At 39.8% G+C, this 22,215-nt stretch overlaps 2 protein-coding genes across 2 annotated transcripts; both read left to right on the forward strand.

Annotated features, from left to right (window-relative positions):
- The first annotated feature begins 930 nt into the window (after positions 1–930).
- star (steroidogenic acute regulatory protein) lies at positions 931–5,386 on the forward strand. The gene is made up of 7 exons (XM_084728024.1): positions 931–2,074; positions 2,325–2,432; positions 3,218–3,348; positions 3,526–3,684; positions 3,837–4,021; positions 4,445–4,538; positions 4,662–5,386. Exons 1-7 carry the CDS (start codon positions 2,011–2,013, stop codon positions 4,779–4,781), a joined length of 861 nt encoding a protein of 286 aa, XP_084584150.1. The 5' UTR covers positions 931–2,010; the 3' UTR covers positions 4,782–5,386.
- A 3,449-nt stretch (positions 5,387–8,835) lies between these two features.
- Positions 8,836–21,674, forward strand: elmod3 (ELMO/CED-12 domain containing 3). Its single transcript, XM_084728025.1, has 13 exons — positions 8,836–8,944; positions 10,910–11,674; positions 13,886–13,957; positions 14,037–14,111; positions 14,200–14,269; positions 14,606–14,668; positions 14,774–14,862; positions 15,723–15,846; positions 15,949–16,071; positions 16,207–16,337; positions 16,684–16,760; positions 16,867–16,994; positions 17,931–21,674. Exons 2-13 carry the CDS (start codon positions 11,573–11,575, stop codon positions 18,179–18,181), a joined length of 1,305 nt encoding a protein of 434 aa, XP_084584151.1. The 5' UTR covers positions 8,836–8,944; positions 10,910–11,572; the 3' UTR covers positions 18,182–21,674.
- Positions 21,675–22,215: the final 541 nt, after the last annotated feature.

Genomic DNA, 22,215 nt, shown 5'->3' on the forward strand with positions numbered 1-22,215 from the left:
TGACGTGTGGCCTGCTGAGGCAATATTGCTGTTAGATAGTCTGGATTTTGCTTGGACAGAGCAAGCAAGGTTGTCAAAACAAGTGAGCGGTTTGATAAAACATGTTATTAACAGATCATGGTGTGCCTTTTGACGATGAAGCAAGCCTTCTGGAAAAACTTCCAGAGTGTGATCCAGTCTCACGGACAGAAAAGCCGAATCAGGGTCATGATGTTTGGATGTTGGTATTATGAAATTTGATGTGTTTGGCGAGTCTAACCCCCACGGAAAAACTGACTGTTCTGCTTCTGAACAATACTAAACCTTTACTGAGTGTTTAATCTTTACTTTGACAGGGTAGGTTGACTGAGCATACTGCACGACTGTCTGCTGCAATGTCCTGTTGTTTGTCTGCTGCACATAAGAAAACATAGCAGTTATCCAAATATTTAATACAAAAAATTGAGCTAAAAATAGTGTTTGAGGAGAGACAACCCCAATTCCAAAACAGTCGGGATGTTCTGTGAAACGTAAATAAAAACAAAATATTGTTTTTTGCAAATACTTTTGGACCTATATTCAGTTAAATACAATAGAAAGACGAGGCATTTAATGTTCAAACTGCTACCCTTTGGGACAGAGGCAACAAAAGACTGGCAAAGTCATCGTAATCTCCAGGCTGAGGAGGGAAACCATCCAGACCATCCAGATTGTTACCAGCGCCAACTTCAAGAGCCAGCATCTGTGATGGTATGTTGGTGTGTTAGTCCCCATAAATACCCTGTCTTTGTGCTGTATTCAGTTAAATAGAGCAGCGGTTCCCAAACTTTTTTTTTTTGGCATGCCCCCCCTAAAGTTCTTATCAATTAACAATAATTGGAAGCAACTGATTAAAAAAGGATTGAAAAAATTACAGCCTCAGTTCTTCATAGCATCCAGTCGTGTTTCAGAAAGGGTGAATTAGCCGACATTGTCAGATGGCTAGTAATGTGCATGTTAGCAAGCAAGCTAATGTTAGCCAGCTAAATCTACAATGTCACAACATATCTCACATGCTCTGCAGTAATGCTAGATTAACTATTTTGTGTTGTGGTGGGCACTGGTTGTTTGTCGACATGCAAGGGATTCCATTTCTAAGCTAATGTTGGCTAGTGTTCCCAACTCTTGGCATCGAAGCGGAGGGGAAGAGAGGCAAGGCACTTGGCAGCGTGTATTAACGTCAAGTCTCGAGTCTTTTACTTTGAAATCAGTCCACAGGCTGTCATAGGAAACCGAGAAAATTGGGGAAGGTCTCATTTTTCAAGTTACATCAGTCCGTTCACACATCGGCAATACAAAGCAATTAATATGTAAAGTGCTTGACATTCTTACATACTGTACCTTTAATGGCTCCAATTTTTGATAATGACACTTGAAATATGTCCCTAGCTCGTACCAAGATATCAGTCATGACAGAGAGGAAACAAGCCAAACTGAATGGAAAATTTTCGCCCTCAAATTCCAGTGAGTGTTTAGGCGGTAATGGACCATGAAGGGATGGATGAGTCACTCAGGGTCTCTCCCACTGACCTCTTCTTTGGGCTCTCTCATCATCGAAGAGAAGCTGCTCTCTCCTGTGTCATTCACTGGTATGGGGATGTTTGTGTGTGTGTGTGTGTGTGTGAGCAATGCAGTGGGCCCGGGCACTGGACGTTATCTAACACAGAGTTTGTGAGAGTCTGAGACATGCTCGTCGTGTCCGCCGGGCAACCTTGGCGACATGGCCGTTGGAACAGTGAGGTGATGCGTGTGTGTGTGTGTTTATCTATGTGGTGATAGCACTGCGGCCTTGTGAGTAGTGCTCTTATATATACAGCACTCTCAAAAGTCTGCAGACAGAAATCCAAGTCCTCTCTATAGCACTGTCAGCTGTCCGTCCACTTCTTTTAAGAAGATTTACAGCTCAGACAGACACCAAATCTGTGTGATCTCTACTTGCTTTTTACAGTTTTCTAGTTCTCTTAAAGCTCCTGTGACAGAACAGAACAGAACATGCTGCCTGCAACCTTCAAACTGTGTGCTGGCATCTCCTACAGGCATATGAGGAACATGACAGGTGAGTGAGATGGTCCTGTTTAGGCTGACATCCAGCTCTCTTGGCCTAGTTTTCTTCCTGTTGCTCAAAAACTTATATTTTCTCAATGGAGTTCTGCATTGAGCCCAGAATCAGTGTGGCTGAATGAATCAGTGAAAAAAGAGTAAAGCAAAAAGACATTTCTTGTTATGTTCTTTTGTTGTGATTTCCCCCCTCTCTGAATGGATTTAGAAGCGTAGTAACTGTGTACTTGTTTGCCTCCATCTCTCAGGTTTGAGGAAGAATGCAATGGTGGCCATTCACCATGAGCTGAACAGACTGGCAGGTCCCGGCCCCAGTAACTGGATCAGTCAAGTTCGACGACGGAGCTCGCTCCTCAGTGAGTTGTAACATCATCATTTGAGCACTCTTATTTTAACAGGGTTTTGATTTTTTTTACTCTTCAATTATGCTGTAAAATATCTTTTAAAAGATCAAATTCTTGATTATTAAACCTCCTAGTGAAATCAATGTCCTAGAAATTGAATCTTTATTAAATATAAGACGTCTACTCTGTCAGGTTTTCCATCTGAGAGCAATATTATTGAATAAATGTGTCAAAAAGTATAAAGTTTACCAGTGCTTGAGCAGTATTCCTGCCTTCTTTAAAACCAGAAAGTGCTAATGGGGTGTTTAGAGTTTAGCTAAACCTTTTTATGCCTGATTAAATTATAATTTGTTCAAAAACAAAACAGAGTTGATGGAAATCTGGGACACAACTTTAAAGGGCCAACATTATCATTTAAAAGAACAATTTTTAAACAAAGATGATTATAAATTCTTGTCTGGAAAAAGTTTAGAAATGAAATAAGTTGAAGTAAACCAAAATATTTCATAAATTACATATATTTCATATATATATGTATATATCCATAAAGAATAGATTTTCACCTAGAGTGTGCTTTTGCTAGGAAATGATTTGATTCTCAAGAATGTTATACCACACAGATAGAAATAATTGAATTATAGATTTGATATAATACCTGAATTTGCATATCATAAAACCTTCTGGCCGAAAAGCAAACAGTCAGTTTTGGTTGTGAGGTGTTGATCCTAAAAATACAGAAACATAAGTAAGTGTAAGTTGGCTGACATTTTCATCTCCTTTGTTTTTGGTTTCTGTAGGTTCTCGTATTGAAGAAGAGGAGCGGTACAACGAGGAGGAGATGTCTTACGTGAAGCAGGGTGAGGATGCACTGCAGAAGGCCATCAGCATCCTCAGCGAACAGGACGGCTGGACCATCGAAACTGTAGCCGTGAGTATTGAGACAGGCACAGAAAACACAATAATATTCTGTAAGTATTCTTTAACTTTAAAGCTGCAGCTGGTGCCACTTCAGATGGGTGATTAAAGGTACATTCACTGGATATTTAATCAAATGTGACAGAAAGTCTGTGAATACTTCCAGTATTTGTTTAACACTCTTCCTCAGGCAAATGGAGATAAAGTCCTGAGTAAGATGTTGCCAAACATTGGGAAGGTTTTCAAGCTGGAAGTGATGTTGGAGCAACCTCCTGACAATCTTTATCAAGAGCTGGTGGGAAATATGGAGCAGATGGGGGAGTGGAACCCAAACGTCAAACAGGTCAAGGTAAAACAGAGAGGTGGCGTCAGGGGGTGGGAATATGAACAGGGATCCCTTTAGATTCTGTGCACGTCACAAACAGGTCTCAAGTTACTGTGGTGAGATCTGAGCGATACAATCCAAGAACAGTGATAAATTTTCACGCTGGTATCCCACAGATCCTCCAAAGGATCGGCCCAGAGACGATGGTGACCCATGAGGTGTCTGCAGAGACGCCTGGCAACGTGGTGGGGCCGAGGGACTTTGTCAGCGTCCGCTGTGCCAAGCGTCGGGGCTCCACCTGCTTCCTGGCCGGAATGTCCACTAAGCACCCGAAAATGCCTGAGCAGAGGGGCGTGGTCAGGTGAGTCAGGGGAAGTAACGGAATCATAAATACTTAACTGAACCTTGGGGGAAACCAGATCATGTTATAGTTGCTCTGTTCAAGAATAAATATATATATATAAGCACAGAGAAATTACATGAAAATAGAAAAAATATATGCATTATACTACAATATTTGACAACAATATTACGACACATTTAGTGGCCAAATACCTGTAACACTGCAAACAAAAACAGTAACTTCCAGGAAGAAAAGTGGCAATTAATTTTAATTTTGGAGTCATGTAAAATTGGCAGTAACTATAGCATTTAAACATGTATAAACGGAGCCGAGAACTCTGCATGCATTTATGCAAGAGGTGCAATGGATGGATGTAAATACCTAATGCCTTTTAATTTGATTGTGCATTGATTGTTGTACTATGATCATTCTGTGTTTCAGGGCGGAGAATGGACCAACCTGTATAGTCATGAGGCCCTGTGCTGAAGACCCAAATAAGACCAAGTTCACCTGGTTACTAAATTTAGATCTAAAGGTAAAAGACTCTTGTCATCAGAGGACACACTAATTTACACTAAAATAGATTCAAGAACTAAAATCAAACAAAACAGCTCAATTTTTCCCAGTTTAACACTGTCTATGTCTCTGTCGCCTGCAGGGCTGGATCCCAAAGACAATCATAAACAAAGTGCTCTCTCAGACGCAGGTGGACTTTGCCAACCACCTCAGGCAAAGGATGGCTAATAATGTTTCTATGGAGATGGCTCATGCCTGCTGACACAAGATGCCTCTTGAGCTTTGGCACAGCGCGCTCGACGGTGGAAGGAGAGCAACCCCTGCTCATTAAGAAATCATATAAATCTGCTTGTAACCGCTGAAGAAATATGAAAAATCCAGAGAGTATTAAAAAGATCAGGTGAAGATGATGCTTGTCTGAGGAAAATCGGAGCACAGATGCTGATTTCAGCTGGCAAATGTGTGTTTTTCTTGGCCATGTTAATATAAAATTTGTCATGAGATGTTGCATCGCGTACACTGTGTGCCTCGATTGTTCCTGACACATTCATCTACATCACTCCACCTTGGCAGACACATTGTCAGCAGTAAAGCACACAACAATCTGCACATTGTTTCCTTCTGATAACACTCCAGTCATTGTCCCTCCCTCTGCTGTGAAACTGCACTTTTATTTCAGTGTTTTATTTATTGATTTATTGATTACACTACAACGACTGCCAAGTGAATAAGTGACTGTAATATCAGTGATGTTTATGTCTTTATGCTTTTATTATGTTGCTGGAGACAAAGAAAAGCAGTTTGGATGACTGCTCTGTGCTTTCATGATGCATGAGAACCCAAATAAAAGCTCATAAAACATTTCAACAGTCGTGGTTAACTTAAAAGATAAAGACCAGGGTTCAACATTAAGTGATTCTGGAGAAAGACAGTTGAGAGTGTTGAGAGTGTTGAGACTCTGGGTTGGTAACCCAAAGCATCTGCAGTTTTATGGCCTGGGAAGGAGACTCAACAATCAGCTATCTTAACTGACATGACTGGCCAAAGTCTACTGTCCCAGGCTTCGTAACGCCTGAAAAGAGAGCCAAGAGGAGGTGCAGACGTCTAGTTTTCTTTCAGTTCACTTGAATTACAATATGCTGAAATGTTGTTATGGATTTTTTTGCTCAATAACACCAAAAATAAACTGCCTACCTTAACCATGGCCCGATGATGGTTTACTAAGCTGACTAAAATTGCTACTGTGCTCCTTACATAAAACCCAGAGACATATACATAACATACCTGCTACTGTAAAATCCTGTGGTTGGTTCATTTGCATTCAGACAACAAATAAACCTCACCACAGTCCATTTGAAAGTGGACCTGGACAAACCTTTTTAAGCAATCTCAGTCCAGTTGTTTGGTCTGGATCAGGGTGAGTCTTAAAAAATTAAACATGGATGTGCTGAGGACAGTCTTGAGGCAGTTTTATCGATCCATCTGGACTGTGGTAATGTAGATCTACACAAAGTAGCTAGCAAGCTAACATTAATATGCAGGAAAATGTTTATGTTGCTTGACAAAAGTACAGTCCAGTAAGTAAATAAACAAAGAAATCATAATCTATTGTCAGTTATTACTGTCAGCTAATAAGTGGCATTTGTAGAACTGTTAAAAGCAATATCACACTTGTGGTCGTGCTGCTATACTGAATAATCAGCACGGCGTGTGATTATCTTCCTCACTCCATTTCATGTCATACTGCTTTATAGAGCTGTGCACTTACATTATCCCAAATATTTCCTATGACGGTCTAATCCACAGAAATCCATAATTTATTCAAGGAAACACTGCATTTCCTATTAGCTGCTAAAAAGCTAAGTCAGAGAAGTTGAGAAGTTGAGCTTGTTTTCCATCAGAAACAAGGCCTTCATAATTCATGGCAGATGTGGACAACACAACTGTCAAAGTTAAGGAAGCCTGCATTAAGTTGCATTAAACTTCCTTTTCTATACTGTTTTTACATAAATTTACATTTGGGCCCCCAAAAATGTACTTTGGCCACCAAATTTTGCCTGCTGGGTCTGGAGCAGGAGGTTAAAGATATTAGCATCTATCCATGAAGACTAAAAACAGTCAACACACAAACTAGGTCACACAGGAAAAAAAATTACAAAACTGAACAGAAAACCTGAAACTTATCTTGGAAGCTGCACGCCAGTTGCGCAATCATTCCTCTCAGCCAGAGATGAATTTAAAGGTTCTCTTTTTTTAAACCGTGAAAAATGTAGCTCGTGAAAAACGTCTTCCTGTTCCTTGATGAGTTTTCAGACTGACAGTTTGCCAGAGCGAGCAGGTGTTTGGCCATTCAGATGTGTGAGGAGACCAGCAGCGAGCATTTCAGCACGAGCCAGCAGCACATTCCCCGAGATCAAGTTAACGGTGGATTTCATCCCAAACAGGAAATCTGTCCTCCATTATTGCCAGTTGTGTAACATTTTTCCTACTTTGTGTAGTTTTTTTCATCGATCCAAAATGTTTTGTAACAGCTCATTTTCTTGGATGCTGTGCAGACTGCAGGGGCCAGGATTCTCACTGCTGCAAGATGTTCAGCAGCACTGCCTCAGAATTATGTTATTATGACACACAACTAAAGCCTCAAAGATGTTTCTGAGGTGAAATAAGAAGCAGCCAGAGGTGGCAAAATTACATAAATTCTTTATTCAAGTAGAAGTACAGATACTTGTGCAAAGACTCTGATAAATGTAGAAGTATTGATTCAACTTCACTGATTCACTGAATCCACTTATCTGTTTCTTTTTGTTACATCTTTAATGTCATTTTTTTGCCTCATGAAAAAAATAAATACTCAAGTAAAGCAGAGACACCTGAAAACGTCACTTAAATACAGTAACAAAGTATTTGTAACTCCTCACCTCTCTCCTTTTCACACTTTCAAGTTTTTTTTTGTCTTTTGTTTTTGTAGAATTTAGGCCTAAGACAAACGGCCAGTTGATCCTGACTCCAGTTTACTCTAAATAAAACAAACCTCAGCAGAATAGTTTCAGGGCTTGGCGTGTGTAATGCAAAACAAACTTTTTTTTTTCATTGAAAGAATGTTCCATAGGGGTAATAACTGACATCTGCTTGAAATCCCTCAAAATCTGAACATAAGCAGATGTGAGGAGAGTCGTAGCCGCTCAGAGATCTCGTTCCATTATTTGTGTAATGAAAGGAGTGGAGGAGAAACTCTGGGGTAGGGAAGAGAAAATGATCCAGTGCAGATAAGTTGTGTAATAGAAGAACAGGAAGACAAAACAAGCTATATCTGCCAGTCATGTTGGATCCCTGACACTGATGGCAGCCTTCATTAATTCTTTTATTTTTTATTTTTTCATCCATCTATGTGTCCTTGACTGAAATTCAAACATCAGCTTTTCTTTCTGCAGAGAGAAATGTAGTCACATTTTTACACTTTAAAGGGAGCGCCAAACACTGTCAAAGCTTTCTCGAGGGCTTAAATGAAAAAACAAAATATCTGGGCTTCATGTTCTATGGAAGCTCACTGCTGTAAATCATTAATATGAGAAATGCATAACCTCACTATTTGGAGATAAATCATTATTTTGAGATTAGCAAATCATCACTTTTGTGATTTTTAAATTTTTTTTCTGATACTACGTCATTATTTTGAGATAAGTTATTATTTTGTGATACTGAACCATTATTTAAGATAAGTCATTATTTCTAGATAATTAAGTAATTATTTTCATACAATTTCTTGTTAATTTGTGATACCAAGTTATTATTTTGAGACAAATAAGTCACTATTTTGTTATTACATGTAATTTTTTTTGGAAAATAAGTCATTATTTTGATTAAATTTGTAATCATTTTGCAATGCTAAGTCATTATTTTGTGATACTTAGTCATTATTGTCATTGTTAAGTAATTATAAAGGCTGCATTGCAGTAAAGTGATGAACTTACTAGACTGTTCTGCCTTTACCCACTTTGCTAATAATTATTTATCAAAAATCTAATATTTTATGACAGCACCATCATCCTTGCAATGTTGTTGCAATATAGATATTGAGGTATTTGATAAAAAATACTAACTCATTATTTCAAGAAAGTTTCTCAATGTTTCTTTTTCATAAGAATGGGCTTTCATAAATATCATAATTATATTCATAATTTGTCTTAAAGAAAACTGAAACTGTGTACTGTTTCTTGAGCAGAGCAGAGTATCTGTGCTGATGGGAGGTAGAAAAGGAGGTCACAGGCTCCCCTCTACAGTATCTGTGTGAGAGAGAGAGCAATGACGTAATGAAGCTCCAGCCCGACAGGAAACCACAATTCCCAAGATGCACTTGAAATTACCGTGGCCACTGGACGGGGGAAGGGAAGCTGAGATTGGAGGGAGAAACAGTCAGAAACTGAGGTACTTTTGAAATGCTTCATATCGCATAATATTTTCAGACAGGCTACTGCACGCTGTGTTTCGTGTCGTTTTTTGAATTTACGTTAATGAGAAAAGCAGATTAATCGTTGTGCTGTCGGATTTGGGCACAGACTCCATCCCCGTTACACTTCAATAGAGCTACTGCTGCTAGCCCGTTAGTTAGCCTGACAGCTGGCTTTTCTTCTGTTAGCGACCTCTCAACTTATTTAATTACACCTGATATTCATGACATAAATCGTTTGGCTGTTTGCGCTAAATTTTGGCCGGTTTGCATGCTGATATTTGCAGGTGTTTGATTCTCGGTTTAAGGAGAAGCGGTAGCTGCGTCTTTGTGCCTGCGGGGTTGCTAGCTGACATATTGCTAGCTTGTTGGTTGCTACAGATAATGTTGGCTAGCTGACGTTAGACTGCTGTTATAGCTGTCAGAGCGGAGATATGTCACTGTACACCACTGTCAGCTCACAAACATGGACTTTTTACATACGTTTTGTGGTTTGCATCACGACACTTTGCTTGTAGCGTTACTTTTACGTTGTAGAGTAACAGATTTTTGCCATTTTTATTCCCTTTCTGTGATTTAGACAGTGGTGGAGGAAGTATTCAGTAAAAGTGGCAACACCTCTCTGTGAAATTACTCCATTATAGTTATAACAGTCATGCATTGAAAATTTTAAGTTAGACTACTTAAGTATTGAAAATAAAAGTACTCAATTAAAAAAAATTTTAATTGTAAGAGTAACTAGCATAGGTGCCTGGGGCTGCAACAGTTAAGTGATTCATCAATTTTTAAATTAATCGCCAACTATTTTGAGTCTTGATTAATCTTTTTAAGCATTTTTTTACTTCTCGTATTCCCTCTTGTTAAATGAGATAAAATTCTGGTTTCTTTACTCCTTTATGACAGTAAACTGAATATATTTGGATTGTGGGCTAAACAAGACCTTGGGCTTTGGGAAACACTAATCGGTTAATCAATAATGAAAATAATCCTTAGTTGCAACCCTATAGGTGTCAAAAACACGGTTAAACATTCATAGTATTTTTCACTTGCCCAATTGGGTCAGAAAGCTACTTGCCCAAAGTTAATTTTCATTTGCCCCTGTACAAACTGGGGCAAATCTATTAGCAGTTATCAGAGAACAGCAAAGACTAAAGGGTAATTGTCAGGTTTAATCAACGGCTACAACATCTATAACATGTTTGAAAATAGTGAAGAATGTCCATCCTAGTTTTTCCAAGTCCAAGATAATGTCTTAAATTAGATATTCAGTTTAATATGATAAGAAACAGAGAAAACTGGGAAATTGACATATTTGAGGGCAGGATTTTTTTGCATGAAACAGCACTTTAACAGCATGATATTCTTGCATGAAAAACTCCTTTAACAATTAATTGATAATCAAAATAATTGTTAATTTTCTTTTTACTGGGCAAATGGGTTGGTAGATTAATTAGACCTATGTAGTATTGTACTTCCTATTTTTGGGATACTATTTTTGCAGCAATGCAGCTAATAGTTTTTTAAAATAAATTTTGACATAGCTAAAAATATAAGTTTAAAAAAATCTCCTTTTTATTTGTGAACATTTTTCACTCAAGGAGACTGAGACAAACAGCCTAAATTAAGAACCGTAAATAAATCATGAGCTCATGGGATGATCAGTAAATCCAAGCAGATTAGCCTAATTTAAAACAAAATATTGCAGACATTACATTTTTGAGGGCTGCAACTAGAAATGATTTTAATTGTCAATTAATCTGTTGATCTTTTTCTTGATCAGTATTTTGGTGCAGAAGATGGCGAAAAATGTTGATAATTTTTCTGAAGCTAGCGTTTCGTGGTGGCATTTTCACTTGCTGTTGTAAATAATGTTGTAATAATAATGATTTGCTCACTGATAGATGTTCAACTTTGTGAAGCTAAATAATTATTTTTTGTTCTAGTTTTCAGACATTGTGTACATATGACAGCTTCTTCTCAGGACCATACAAGAGCTCTATCCATGACCCACATCTCACTGGACACCTTCACTTCTGACTCTGGACGTGTGCTCCTGTTTCACGTGAGGCTGAAGACATAACACAGCTGTGACTGCAACTGTACTATCTGGTACCTGGAGGTGCGTACTGGATTTGTCTTGGGTGCCAAAGTAATGAAGTGTCTCGGACGGGGAGAGCCAAGCCCTGAACAGTGATGTCATCATTCAGCTTCTGTGCACCTCTGATGGAGCTGAGGAGCGAACCCACCGGCCAGCCAGATCTGTGGAGGAGAGGAAGGAGGCAGGTTTCCAGGAAACTTGTGTATTGATGGATTTCCTCCTGTCAGCTCTTGTAGACTGATACCTGCACATTCCTGTCAGTGCACACACTCCAGGTTAGACTCTGAAGTAGCTGATAACACCAGGCTGCCACAAAAAAATCACACAATCATCGCGTAAAAAGAGAATATCATGTACACAACATGGATTTCTTCTGCCAGTGACAGTTTTGTGAACGGATACTGGTGACTGTGGAGTTCTCTGCGTATATGAGGAGAAAAGTCACTACAAATGTGCACTACAGAAACCATGGTGGTCCTTACATCAGCTCCTCAGTCCATCTCAGTCCATGATGACAGAAGCCTTTAGAGGCCAGGATCAGGAACACGCTCGCCAGCCAACACACTCATATGCAATGGAAGAAGACATTGATGTCACATCCCACCCTGAGGTAATATTATTCCACCTTTTCTTTTAAACGTTTAAACTGAGTTGCACCAACAAAGATTAATTCAACCAAAGACCAGTTCATTTTTTTTTAATTTGTTTACTGGTGAAAATACAGACATAGCACAACTGTTCTGTGTTCAGCATTTTCAACAATAGACTCCTGATTTAAAAATAAATTCAAACAACAAAGTAAATCCAAGTTTAAAAATGTAGGTTACACCAAAGTGAAATAAAGTATAATAAATATGGAGGTGCTCACATACCCTAGTGAACATAAATAAATAAATAAACAAAAAATAAATTTGCTTGCTGTCAGGACATAAGTATAAAAGAGGGGAAAAACTTGCTGCTCAGTATTTGTTTGCTAGCTAACTAAAGTGTTTAAAAAGTTATGTTCTTTGCTGGCCAGCTGAAAGGTTAAATATTGTATGCTAGCTGGGTAAAAATAAAAAAAAAATGGTATATAATAATATTGTGCTGTTGGGATATACTAAGTATAAAAAAGGGGGAAAAATGCTAACTTGTGACTCTGTATTCCTTAATGTTGCATTGTTTGCTAGCTAGTTGAAAAGTTTTTCAAAAAGATATATTGTTTGTTCTCTAGCTAAAAAAGTTGTTAAAAGGTTATATTGTATACTGTTGTATAAGTTCAGTTTAGTTGTCCTTTAAATTTCTTGGAACTTGATTATTTTTTTTAAGTGTAAGTTTAAAGTTTAGAGTTTAATGTTGGGTCACATTTTAAATATGTAGTAAGTGGTGTAATAGTTTTAAGTTTTGGTACAACAGAATTAAATTGAATCTAGATTTAGAGTAAAAATGCAACCGGTTTAATTTGAATCTTTCTCAATTTTAAGCTAGTTTGACAGTTTGATAAAACATAATTTAAATTTAAGCCATGATTTAATTGGGTTTAAAAATTAAACCTTGTTGGTGCAACCCACATGTAATCTCATTTCAGTGTTTGGGTTCACAATAACTTAACACCATTAAAATAGAAAGCTACACCTGCTTTGTTGCTCAGCAAAATGGAAGTACATACTTCCTTACCACTCTTGGCATATTGATGTAGGCAACCTCAGGGGTAAATGTTCTGTTCCTGTTCCACGCTGTTGTATAAAGTTAAACTATTAAGAGCTCATTTGTTTAAGCAGTTCTGTCACATGTGTTTAACTTAACCTGAGGTCAAACGTTCTCCCGCTGCGTTAGCTGTAATCTCTGATCTGGCTCGCTTGGCATGTTGGCATGGCGGCAGCTGACAGGGCATGTCCCTTATCCCCAGCTTGGTTTTCTAGCCGTAACATTACCTCTTGCTCCCTGGCCTCGAGCCTTGTGTGTTGCTTCTTTTGTAAACAGTTGGAGAAGTGCGTCCCCTGCCTCGCTGGATTCAGCGTAACAAGACAGGGACAGTTATCCTCAAAGGAAGTGCAGCCTTAAATTGTCTTAATGAGTAAAAAGTCTGCAACTTCTGAGACATCTCCGAGACTTCGTTTGGCTTTTTGTACTTAATTCAGGTTTTTTGAAGTAAGGTTATATGAGGTACTACTTAGTCATAGTCGGTGTCAGCATGCCCCCAGTTTGGAGAAACAGCCAGGAGTACTGGTGTAGAAAGCTAAGCAATGTACTGCTCTGGACAGGGTCAGCAGCTAAATGTATTTTAGACACTTAAAGAAATCAATATCAGGTTAAGTGTGCACTATATACACTGTATACATTATTTGTTATATTGGTGTCTCCCTGCTATCAGTCTCCCTTGGCAAAAACAGTAATTTTGCCTCACAGAACACGAGAGTTGCTGGTTTACTGCTAGTTTGTTTTTTGTTATTTTGAGACTTAAGTTACTCTCTTGTGATATTTGGCGTTTTCCTGTAGGCATGGGCAATACATTGAAATTTTCCAACCAGCTACCTTAAATAATATATAATATAACGAAAAAAAATGTGTGGAGAATCACAGATTCTCATTTTGACAGATTTTCAATTTAATATTGAAATTGTGACCTCATCTACAGAGCCACCTCAAAAAATCTGAATTTTCCCTTTAATGTCACAAGTTACTTTCAGGTTTCATGAATTGCAGAGCTGCCAAAAGATGAAAGCATAATGAAGCATGCACTGATAATGAATTGCCTGTCTTAAAAGCGGCGAAAGCTGCACTATTTGTGCTTTGTGGACATGTCTCAAGCATCTGCTTTGTGTTGCTGCCCTCCTGTTAGGGCCTGAATGGTTTGTCCTGTGAATGTAAACCATTAGAGGAAATCACCAATGGACACTCCAACCATAAGCCTGTGAGTAAATCACTTGTCATTGATCCAGTGTGATTTGTTTTGACTACCAAGTGTTTTATATGAACTTTTTTCTTCTCAGGTCATGAATGGACTGATAATTAGTCATAATGTCAAAGACCACACCAATGGCAGCGCACCACTCAGATCCCTGCCGGTAATTACATTTAATTCTTTGTATCTCACTTCAACCACAAATGCCCTTCTTTGATTGTAAGGTAATCCATTGTTTGATCGTTTCCCAGATTTCAGCACTGAAGCAGAATGGCCTCCTGCAGACCCTGGCAGCCGGAGGGGACCAGCCTAAGCCTGCAGGTAAGGCACACATACTCTCACACGACCTGTCTTTTGTCTCACGTCCTCTTCCCGCAGGAATTTGAGATTGTATCCTAGATACCAGGCAGCCGTTGCAGGTAAAACCTCCCTCAGGAGTGCAGGTTGTCTGCTTGGAGGAAGCACAGGGTCTCAGTGGCACTCTGAGTGATGCAGATCTGTCAGACGGGAAGGATTATTGAGAGAAGGAACAGGATTTAGTGTCGGCCTTTGCACTTCAGCCCATTGAGTAGAAACTCAACCTCTATCAGAGTTTCTGGTGAAGTTTGAGTGCATTAGTTTATTTTCTAACCTTATTATCTTTAATTATCTGTACAGAGGAAAATGTGGAGTTGGAAAAGGCCAGACAGGAGTGGGAGGCTCTGGAGAACGTCCAACCAGGTCAGACGCTCCTTGCTGTTTTGCCTGTTTGCATCAAGATGATGACAACTTTTTGTGTCTGTAATTTGCTGTTCTAAAAGAATATTTTTATGTAATATCCCCCAGCTCTCACTGAGGACTCGAACCCGACCCCGATCATCTCCTTCAATGAAGCCCTGCAGTACTTCCAGACCACAGACCTCGGGGACTTGCTGGTAAGGAACACTGGACACCAAAAGTTCTCAAGTAAAAGTTGACCTTTCTTTTATTTGGTGAGACCCAAATACAAACTGGAAAAACAAATTTATCTGCACTATAATGTGCTGCATGGGAAATTCAGCAGAACACACATTTCCACTGAATTATTTTTATCTATGAGACAACATTGTCATGCTATACCCACACTTTGAGACTGATTTCACAGTAAAAGCTTGAAATAAAGGCTTGCCTCTAATAAAGACCTGTGTCACTTGTCAGAATATACAGTATGTGGGCGAGAGAGGGACATACAGGTGAACGATAGGGGTGCAACAGATCGCAAAAAACTCACGGTTAGGTCTTTAGTGACCGCTCTGTAGTCTTGCCTGAAGTCCCGTCCACAGCACCATCTGATTGGGTACAAGGCACAAGTAATACATCAGACCAGCAACATGTCATCCAGTCTGAGTCGGGAAGGCCACCCCCTGTTTTTCCCTTAAAGCAGAATGATAATGTGTGGAGCCAGACCTTTCTCCGGCTCTGAGCGCTGTAGAGAAAAGTCTGGTTATGCAAGACTACTTGAAAAAGTAAAAAACAGTGGCAGCAGAACTATATTTCACACTATAAAGGTTCAGCAAAATGTGGTTCACATGCATGCTGTTTTATTACATCATTAGTGAACATTGAAGTGTAATACAGAAAGAAAAACATCACAGAATTGTTACAGTAGATTGAAATTGCTGTACTCTTGTCTTTTCATTATAATATAAATATTCAAATAAGAACTGAGTGGATTACTGCTGGACTTCCTTAAGAATTTCATCGATAGCGCCATCCATCCTTTTACTGTATTTTTGTCGCCCACCCCCACCTGTAGAAAAACATCCAGCCAACCATTCGCAGGACAGGTCTGGCCGCGATCACACACTTCCTCTTCGGACCTCCACGGCTGCACAGGGAACTCCTGGAGGAAAGGGACCTGGTCTTTGCAATCGCACAGTGTGAGTGTGTGTTTGCTGGGCCTGTTGGCCAGATGTAAAACTCATGAGTGTTTCTTACAAACCTCTGATTCTCACTTTTACACGGTTGTGTGTTTTCTACAGGTCATGTGGACAACAGCCAATCAGTCCACATGCGTGTTCTCCAGACCATCTATAAGAGGCTGATTGGCAGCAGGCTGGACTGTCCTCGCTATGGGACACACTGGGAAAACATCGGATTTCAGGGTAAGACACCTGCACACGATTAACTCAGTGGTTCAGGTCTGTGGATGTTCATATTAAATTGATCTTGCAAGTGAACTACTATTCATACCAGACAAGGAAACACTAATATGTGTTGATTTGATTTCTGTCCTGCAGGTACAGACCCAGCCACTGACCTACGTGGCACTGGTTTCCTGGGACTCATGCACACTCTGTACTTTGTGATGGACCCAGAGACTCTACCGCTGGCGAGAGACATCTACAAGTTATCACAACACCCTACACAGGTATCAGCAAGTCATAAAAGGACAAATGTGTTCATACATGCATGTGTTTTATTTATTGGAGATCTGTTTTATGTTTATATTCACTTTTGGACAACTGATTTGGGGAATCAGGCGCCACTAATCCTCTAGGGAGATGCTGAAACTCCTCCCACTCCAGGCGTGCTGCTTTGTAGCTGACCCTGACCTCTGTCCTCCCCACAATGGGAACTGGAGTGAAAAAGAGAACTTCCCCTTCAGGGATCAATAAAGTCGCCCACAAGACGAACATGTTTCAGAACTCGCTCTTGCAGCCTTTCTAAGTGTTCCTTGTGGACCTAAATTTCGTTCTGTATTTTCTCTGGTTTAGAACTTTCCATTTAGTGTGATGTCAATCAACATGACCCGCATCGCTCTGCAAGTACTCAGAGAGGAGGCCTTGTCCAAGTGAGTCACCGGTCCTCAGTTTTTGTTTACTACATCTTCTGTAGTTTATATTTGTCACACAGTCTCTCCTCACGCCGATGCTCCTCTCTGTCTTCGCTCAAACCAGGGAGTGCAATCGTCGTCAGCAAGTGGTAGGTGTGCTGAATGAGTTCTATGTTGCCACGTATCTGCACCTGTACCAACTGTGGAAGACCCAACAGAAGACCATTGCTGATTCTGGCTTTGTGCTAAAAGGTAAAGAAAGTGGCGTGTTGTTTCTTTTGTCACTGAGCACTTAAAAATCATGCTTGTTCATTTGTAATGACAAGATCTATCATTCTGTTGCAGATACATTCCGTGTGTTTCATGAAGTTTCTCCTGAGTTTCTTTTTTTTATGTGATAATGCATCAGTAAAGGGGACCTCTGCAATTTCACACATAAAGTCTGTTTACAGGTCTTGGAGAGCACTACTGCACATGTGACAAAAGCTGTTTTGTTGTTGTCCAGACGGAGCTGCCTGAAATCTCATAAATTGCCTCAAGGGATTTAGGCAGCATCTGTTGGGACTGAATACAACAAATTTGTAAATGAAAAAAAAAATCTGTGGGTGTGGAGTTTACCAGACCTCTGTAGCCTGCTCCTCATCTCTGTTTGAGGTGAGCGGATCAAAGCTGCTTTGAGCATAACACATTTCAGTCTCCAACCAAACTGTCAGCAGTTATGTTGCACTGGGAGTACTGGGAGTACAAGTGCCTGTTTTTGCCCTGCTTTTTACTCTCTTAACCAAGTTTAGATAAGAAAAAAGAAACCACTCTCATATCTGTCCATTAAATATGAAGCTACAGCCTGGAAAAGGGAGAAATTGACTTTCAAAAGTGACAAAATCTGCTTAAAAAAAAAAGAAGCAAAAACTGAAATGTAGATAGGTGCTTTCCTCTTAGTCTTTCTTTTAATTCCTTTTAATGCCAGGCATGGGCTGCTTCATGTTTAATGGACAGATATGTGTGCATTCTTGTGTAACTCTCAGCAAGCAAGCAAGCAATTAAATGTATCTTCCAAAATGTCAAACTGTTCCTTTAAATCATGAGTCACGGGTCTGTGCATTGAACCCGACACTGCAGAAACACAGTTAAACACAGATTGTCGTGTCGGCGTGAGTCCCTCAGTCTCTGTGTTTTCTCACCCTTCAGAAGTGGAGCTGTTTGCCAAAAAGAACCCCAAGCAGATGCTGCGTCGACTAGAGGTCTTCCTGAAAGAGAGGCGGGCAGGTGGAATCCCCCGTGGGACGTCGCCAGACCCTCAGGCCCAACAGCCCTCGCCCAGCCTGGGGGAACGAGGTGCCAGAGCCGGGACGGGACAGGGGAGCAAGGGAAAGGAGATGCACTTCACAGGAGTGTGTGATCTACCGCCAGACATGGAGGGAGAGGCCAGACTCATCTAAGCTAGACTCTGTGTGAGTGTGTGTGTTTGTGAGTGTATCTATTATGGTATGTGCGAGTGGCTTCCTCTCAGAGAGCTAGAACCCCACCAGACCCTGATCTAAGACCTGCTATCTGAACCCATTCAAACACTTCCACTCCTTCCACTGATGCTGGGGTGCTGCACTTTGATCAGATTAAGCTTGAGGGGGGGGTCTTTCAGAGTTATATGATTTTTTTTCTTTCTTTCTTTTTTTTTTTTTTAATGATTAATTTATTTTTTTTAAAACAGAGAACATAGAACAGTCAAATATAAAAAGCTGATGCAGGTCAGAAACACAAGATGTCACAAAAAACAACAAGAAAGTGAATGTTTGCACTTTTCTGTGGATTTAGTAGCCAAATCGATAGCTGCCAAATTCTTGTGGTTAAACTCCCTGCCCAGAAGTCCAAAACGTACACACACTCGTGTCTCTCGGATCTCTTCAGTCAGGGTATGTTGAGCTTTGCAGAGGCGGGGGAGCATGGCATGGAGTGGCTTCTTAACAGGCTCAACGTTCTCTCTTGCTCCAGGATGCAGCTCCATCACACGAGCACGCAAACAAGCTCATAATGCAAGCTATAGGGGCAACATTGTTAAATGCTCTGTTAACTTTGTGGTGATAAGAGAGAAATGCATCAAGAGCTACAGAGCAAACACAAGCAGGTTTTCTCTCAGCATGAGTGGAGAGTGGCAGATAGAAAACCCCAGAGAGGTTACAGATTTTTTTGAGCGGGGAGCAGAAATTGCTAGTAGAGGCTGTTCTCAAATATCTTAAAGGGATAGTTTTGATTATTTTGAAGTGGAGTTGTATGAGCTACTTCTCAATAGTCAGTGTCATTTGGCATATTTCCAGTTAGGAGAAGGATAGAGGGGCATGAACAATGAAGTGCAATGGACAGGATCAGCAGCAACATGTTTTTTAGTCAGCTAAAAAAAGGTACACCTAAAAAAAAAACTATCACTTTAAATGAACACTCTATATGGAATATTTCACTGCTTTACTCTGCAGGTAGGCACCCTCTTCCAATGGGAAACTGCCTTTTATAATCCAATTATTTCTCTTTCCAAACCAACCAAAATCCATAGGCAAAATCATTTTACCTTGCAGAATACGTGAGTTGCTGGTCTGCCACTGCCTCAGTCTGTTAGTTTGTCACCGATTCTTGGACAAATTTGATTTCCCATCTCACTTCCTGGTGTAAAAAAGGCGGGAACACTGCGTCAGCACCAGTAAGATTCCTAATTTTTCAACAAATCCATTAAATAATCAGATATGTCTCAACCATAACATGTCAACTCTGTAGCCGTTCTAAGTCGAAGCAAAAATGTGTTTTGATTGGCCCGCATCAAATGATCCGAACTATCCCTTTAAACGCTAGACTTTGAATGCAGCTTGCTTTGAAGGTCTGATCACTTTGCATTCTCTGTTTGAGCGTGGATGAAATATACGTCATGTGAAAGATGTGAAAGAATGGATACTCAGTCCAGATGTGCGGAGGTGTAGCCAGCTGTTGGTGTACTCATGGTGTCTGATAGACTAGTTCCAGAGCCCTCACTTAATATGGGGGAATATATTTTAAATATTTTAAAAAGTAACTATTTTAGTCTTTTCTGAAGGGACAGCTGTCATAATTTCACAGTTATATATAAAAGCACTTCAGAACTTTGTTATTAAACTGATGGCTGAGTGACCGTGAGAAGGATTTTTAATTTCCACCAGAACGTCTGAAAATCTTCTCAGCTTTTCGTGGTTAAAGCCAAGGAGACACTTCATAACAGAATCTGTGTGTTTGGCTCGGTCTCAGCTGAAGTCGAAAGTCTGGTATGAGTTTTCTCTACATTCCGTTATAAAGCATGTGATTGTAATTTTTTTTGACCAGTTCAAAATTTATTCCAGTGTGTGTTTGTGTGTGTGTGTGTGTGTGTGTGTGTGTGTGTGTGTGTGAGTGAACTGAAATGAATGAGCTGATATTGATGAAGGGTGCCTCTCCTCGGAGATGTATGGTACAGTATGCAATCCCAGCTCTTACTCAATGATAATCAAAACGATAGTGCTGTGTGACGATAGAAATCGTTCCTAACTTCAGGGTTTGTGCGCTTGTGCAAGCGAATGTGTTCGTATGGACGTGTGTGTGTGTGCGCGTGTGAATGTGTGTCGTATGACAGGAACTGACTACAGATGGGGTGCTTTCCTCTGCACACAATAAGCCAGCTTTACTAAGTACTTGATCCATCAAGCTGCAAAGACGGTACTTTAGTCATTTTAAAAATGGTACATGACATTTCTGAAGATTTATCCTGTAAGAAGAACACATTCTTTGCTTTTATTTTTTTTTTTTAAAACCAACACGTTGGTTCTGGACACGGCTGGTTTCAGCGGCTCTGTGGCCTGGAATGGGTAGAGCTCTTCAGCAAAGCTGGTTCCTGCTTTGTGCTAATGTGAAACCGTCTCCCATCGTTGTAGTCTCAATCTGTAGCATGTTCAGGTAGCACTAGTACTGTAGCATCCTATAGCCTCCTCCTCTTCGTAAAGCTTGTTGATGTCATGTCTCAGTTACAGTCCGTAGTGTCAATGAGTGCGCAAACTGTTACTACTATAGCACATTTATTTCGTATTTGCATTAAGTCTCCTTCAGTAGACACAACATTTAGGTGGCGCAGCGTCTGTTTCGGAGAGATGTGGGATTGGCTTGACATGTTATTGAGCTCAACCTTGTCTTCTAAGAAGGTGACAGTAAAAACGGTGCCTACATCCAGTGGAGCCATGTGGGGTAGAGTGCTGGTTGGTCCTTGCTTCCTTTTTGTTTTTCTTTCATTTGAGCCACCGTGCCACAGTAGGGCTGCAACAGATGATCATTTTAATCTGATGATTATTTTCATGATTAATCGATTATTCGTTTAGTCAATATTGAAAGCATTGAAAAATTTCCCACACCCCAAAGTGACGTCTTCTTTTCTTGCTTCTTTTCTGTCTTGCATTTCTGCCCTGAAAAATCCGAAACAGTCCCGAATTCTGAGCAGTGGTCCCAAATCCTGTCCTGTTTGTTAATCGTTATAGCAATAGATGATAAGAAGAAGCTGAAACAGAAGCTGTCTTTGTGCTGTGATTGCCGACCTGGCTTGTAGACGAAAATGCTGAACAGACCTGACTTAGTGACACAAGATTACTAAACAATGCGGCACTGAACGTATCCTTAAATTATCAATCAGCCCACATGAATTAGCAGATCAGTATTTTATTTTTACTCTCTGAATCCGGGCAGATATTCAGATCAGTTATTTAGGCTATAATCCTCTGTTTAGTTATTTAAAATGTCCTGGTTGTTTTTGTAAAAAATGTCAGATTATTATTGATGTGTTTTCTCTTGTCTGCTGCACAAGGCTGTTAACAATAACAGATTGTTGATGTCATCAAACCTTTTTAAACCACGTGCAGCCATTGTAGGAGGAAATTGTGATAAAAATATCTAAAACGTGTTTGTAAGTTCTTAAACCTGTGTTTAATGGTTTTTGTGTCATGTGAGCACAGCCAGGACACTGTGCTTCATTTCCTACTCGGAATCTGAGACTGATCATAATACACCCATTCTTGAGAATTGGGACAAATCATGTCCCAAAAAAAAAAAAAAAAAAAAAAACACTTTCAAAATTACTACTACTAACAAAACTACTCCCATTTTTTGGTGGAAATTTATTCTTGAAGGATTTATACATATGAAATTTGTAAAGTGATTTGGTCTGCTTTGATTTTTTAAATTTCTAAACTTGGTCTGTGAAAGAAAACACCCTTGTCCCAGACAAGAATTCACAATTTCAAACAATTTAAAAAAGTGTTAAAAGCCTTCAAATTCTAAAACTAACAATACATCCAGAAAATGTGCTATTAATAATCATCTTTGTTATCAGCTCAGTCAGATTAAAAAAAAACAACAACATGATTTAATCAGGCATAAAAAGGTTAGCTATACCCTAAGGACCCCTGTCTCACTTCCTGGTTTAAAAAAGGCAGGAATA

Source organism: Lutjanus erythropterus, chromosome 10 (assembly GCF_056507025.1).
Source record: "Lutjanus erythropterus isolate fLutEry1 chromosome 10, fLutEry1.hap2, whole genome shotgun sequence".
Classification (NCBI taxonomy): domain Eukaryota; kingdom Metazoa; phylum Chordata; class Actinopteri; order Lutjaniformes; family Lutjanidae; genus Lutjanus; species Lutjanus erythropterus.

Bases quoted from the DNA above. Each gene is read 5' to 3' on its own strand.
- star (XM_084728024.1), top strand. From the start codon at position 2,011: ATGCTGCCTGCAACCTTCAAACTGTGTGCTGGCATCTCCTACAGGCAT. The intron at 3,685-3,836 runs GTAAAACAGAGA...GGTATCCCACAG, and splicing joins CAAACGTCAAACAGGTCAAG to ATCCTCCAAAGGATCGGCCC. The intron at 4,539-4,661 runs GTAAAAGACTCT...TGTCGCCTGCAG, and splicing joins TACTAAATTTAGATCTAAAG to GGCTGGATCCCAAAGACAAT.
- elmod3 (XM_084728025.1), top strand. From the start codon at position 11,573: ATGATGACAGAAGCCTTTAGAGGCCAGGATCAGGAACACGCTCGCCAG. The intron at 13,958-14,036 runs GTGAGTAAATCA...TTTTCTTCTCAG, and splicing joins GACACTCCAACCATAAGCCT to GTCATGAATGGACTGATAAT. The intron at 14,863-15,722 runs GTAAGGAACACT...CCCCACCTGTAG, and splicing joins CAGACCTCGGGGACTTGCTG to AAAAACATCCAGCCAACCAT.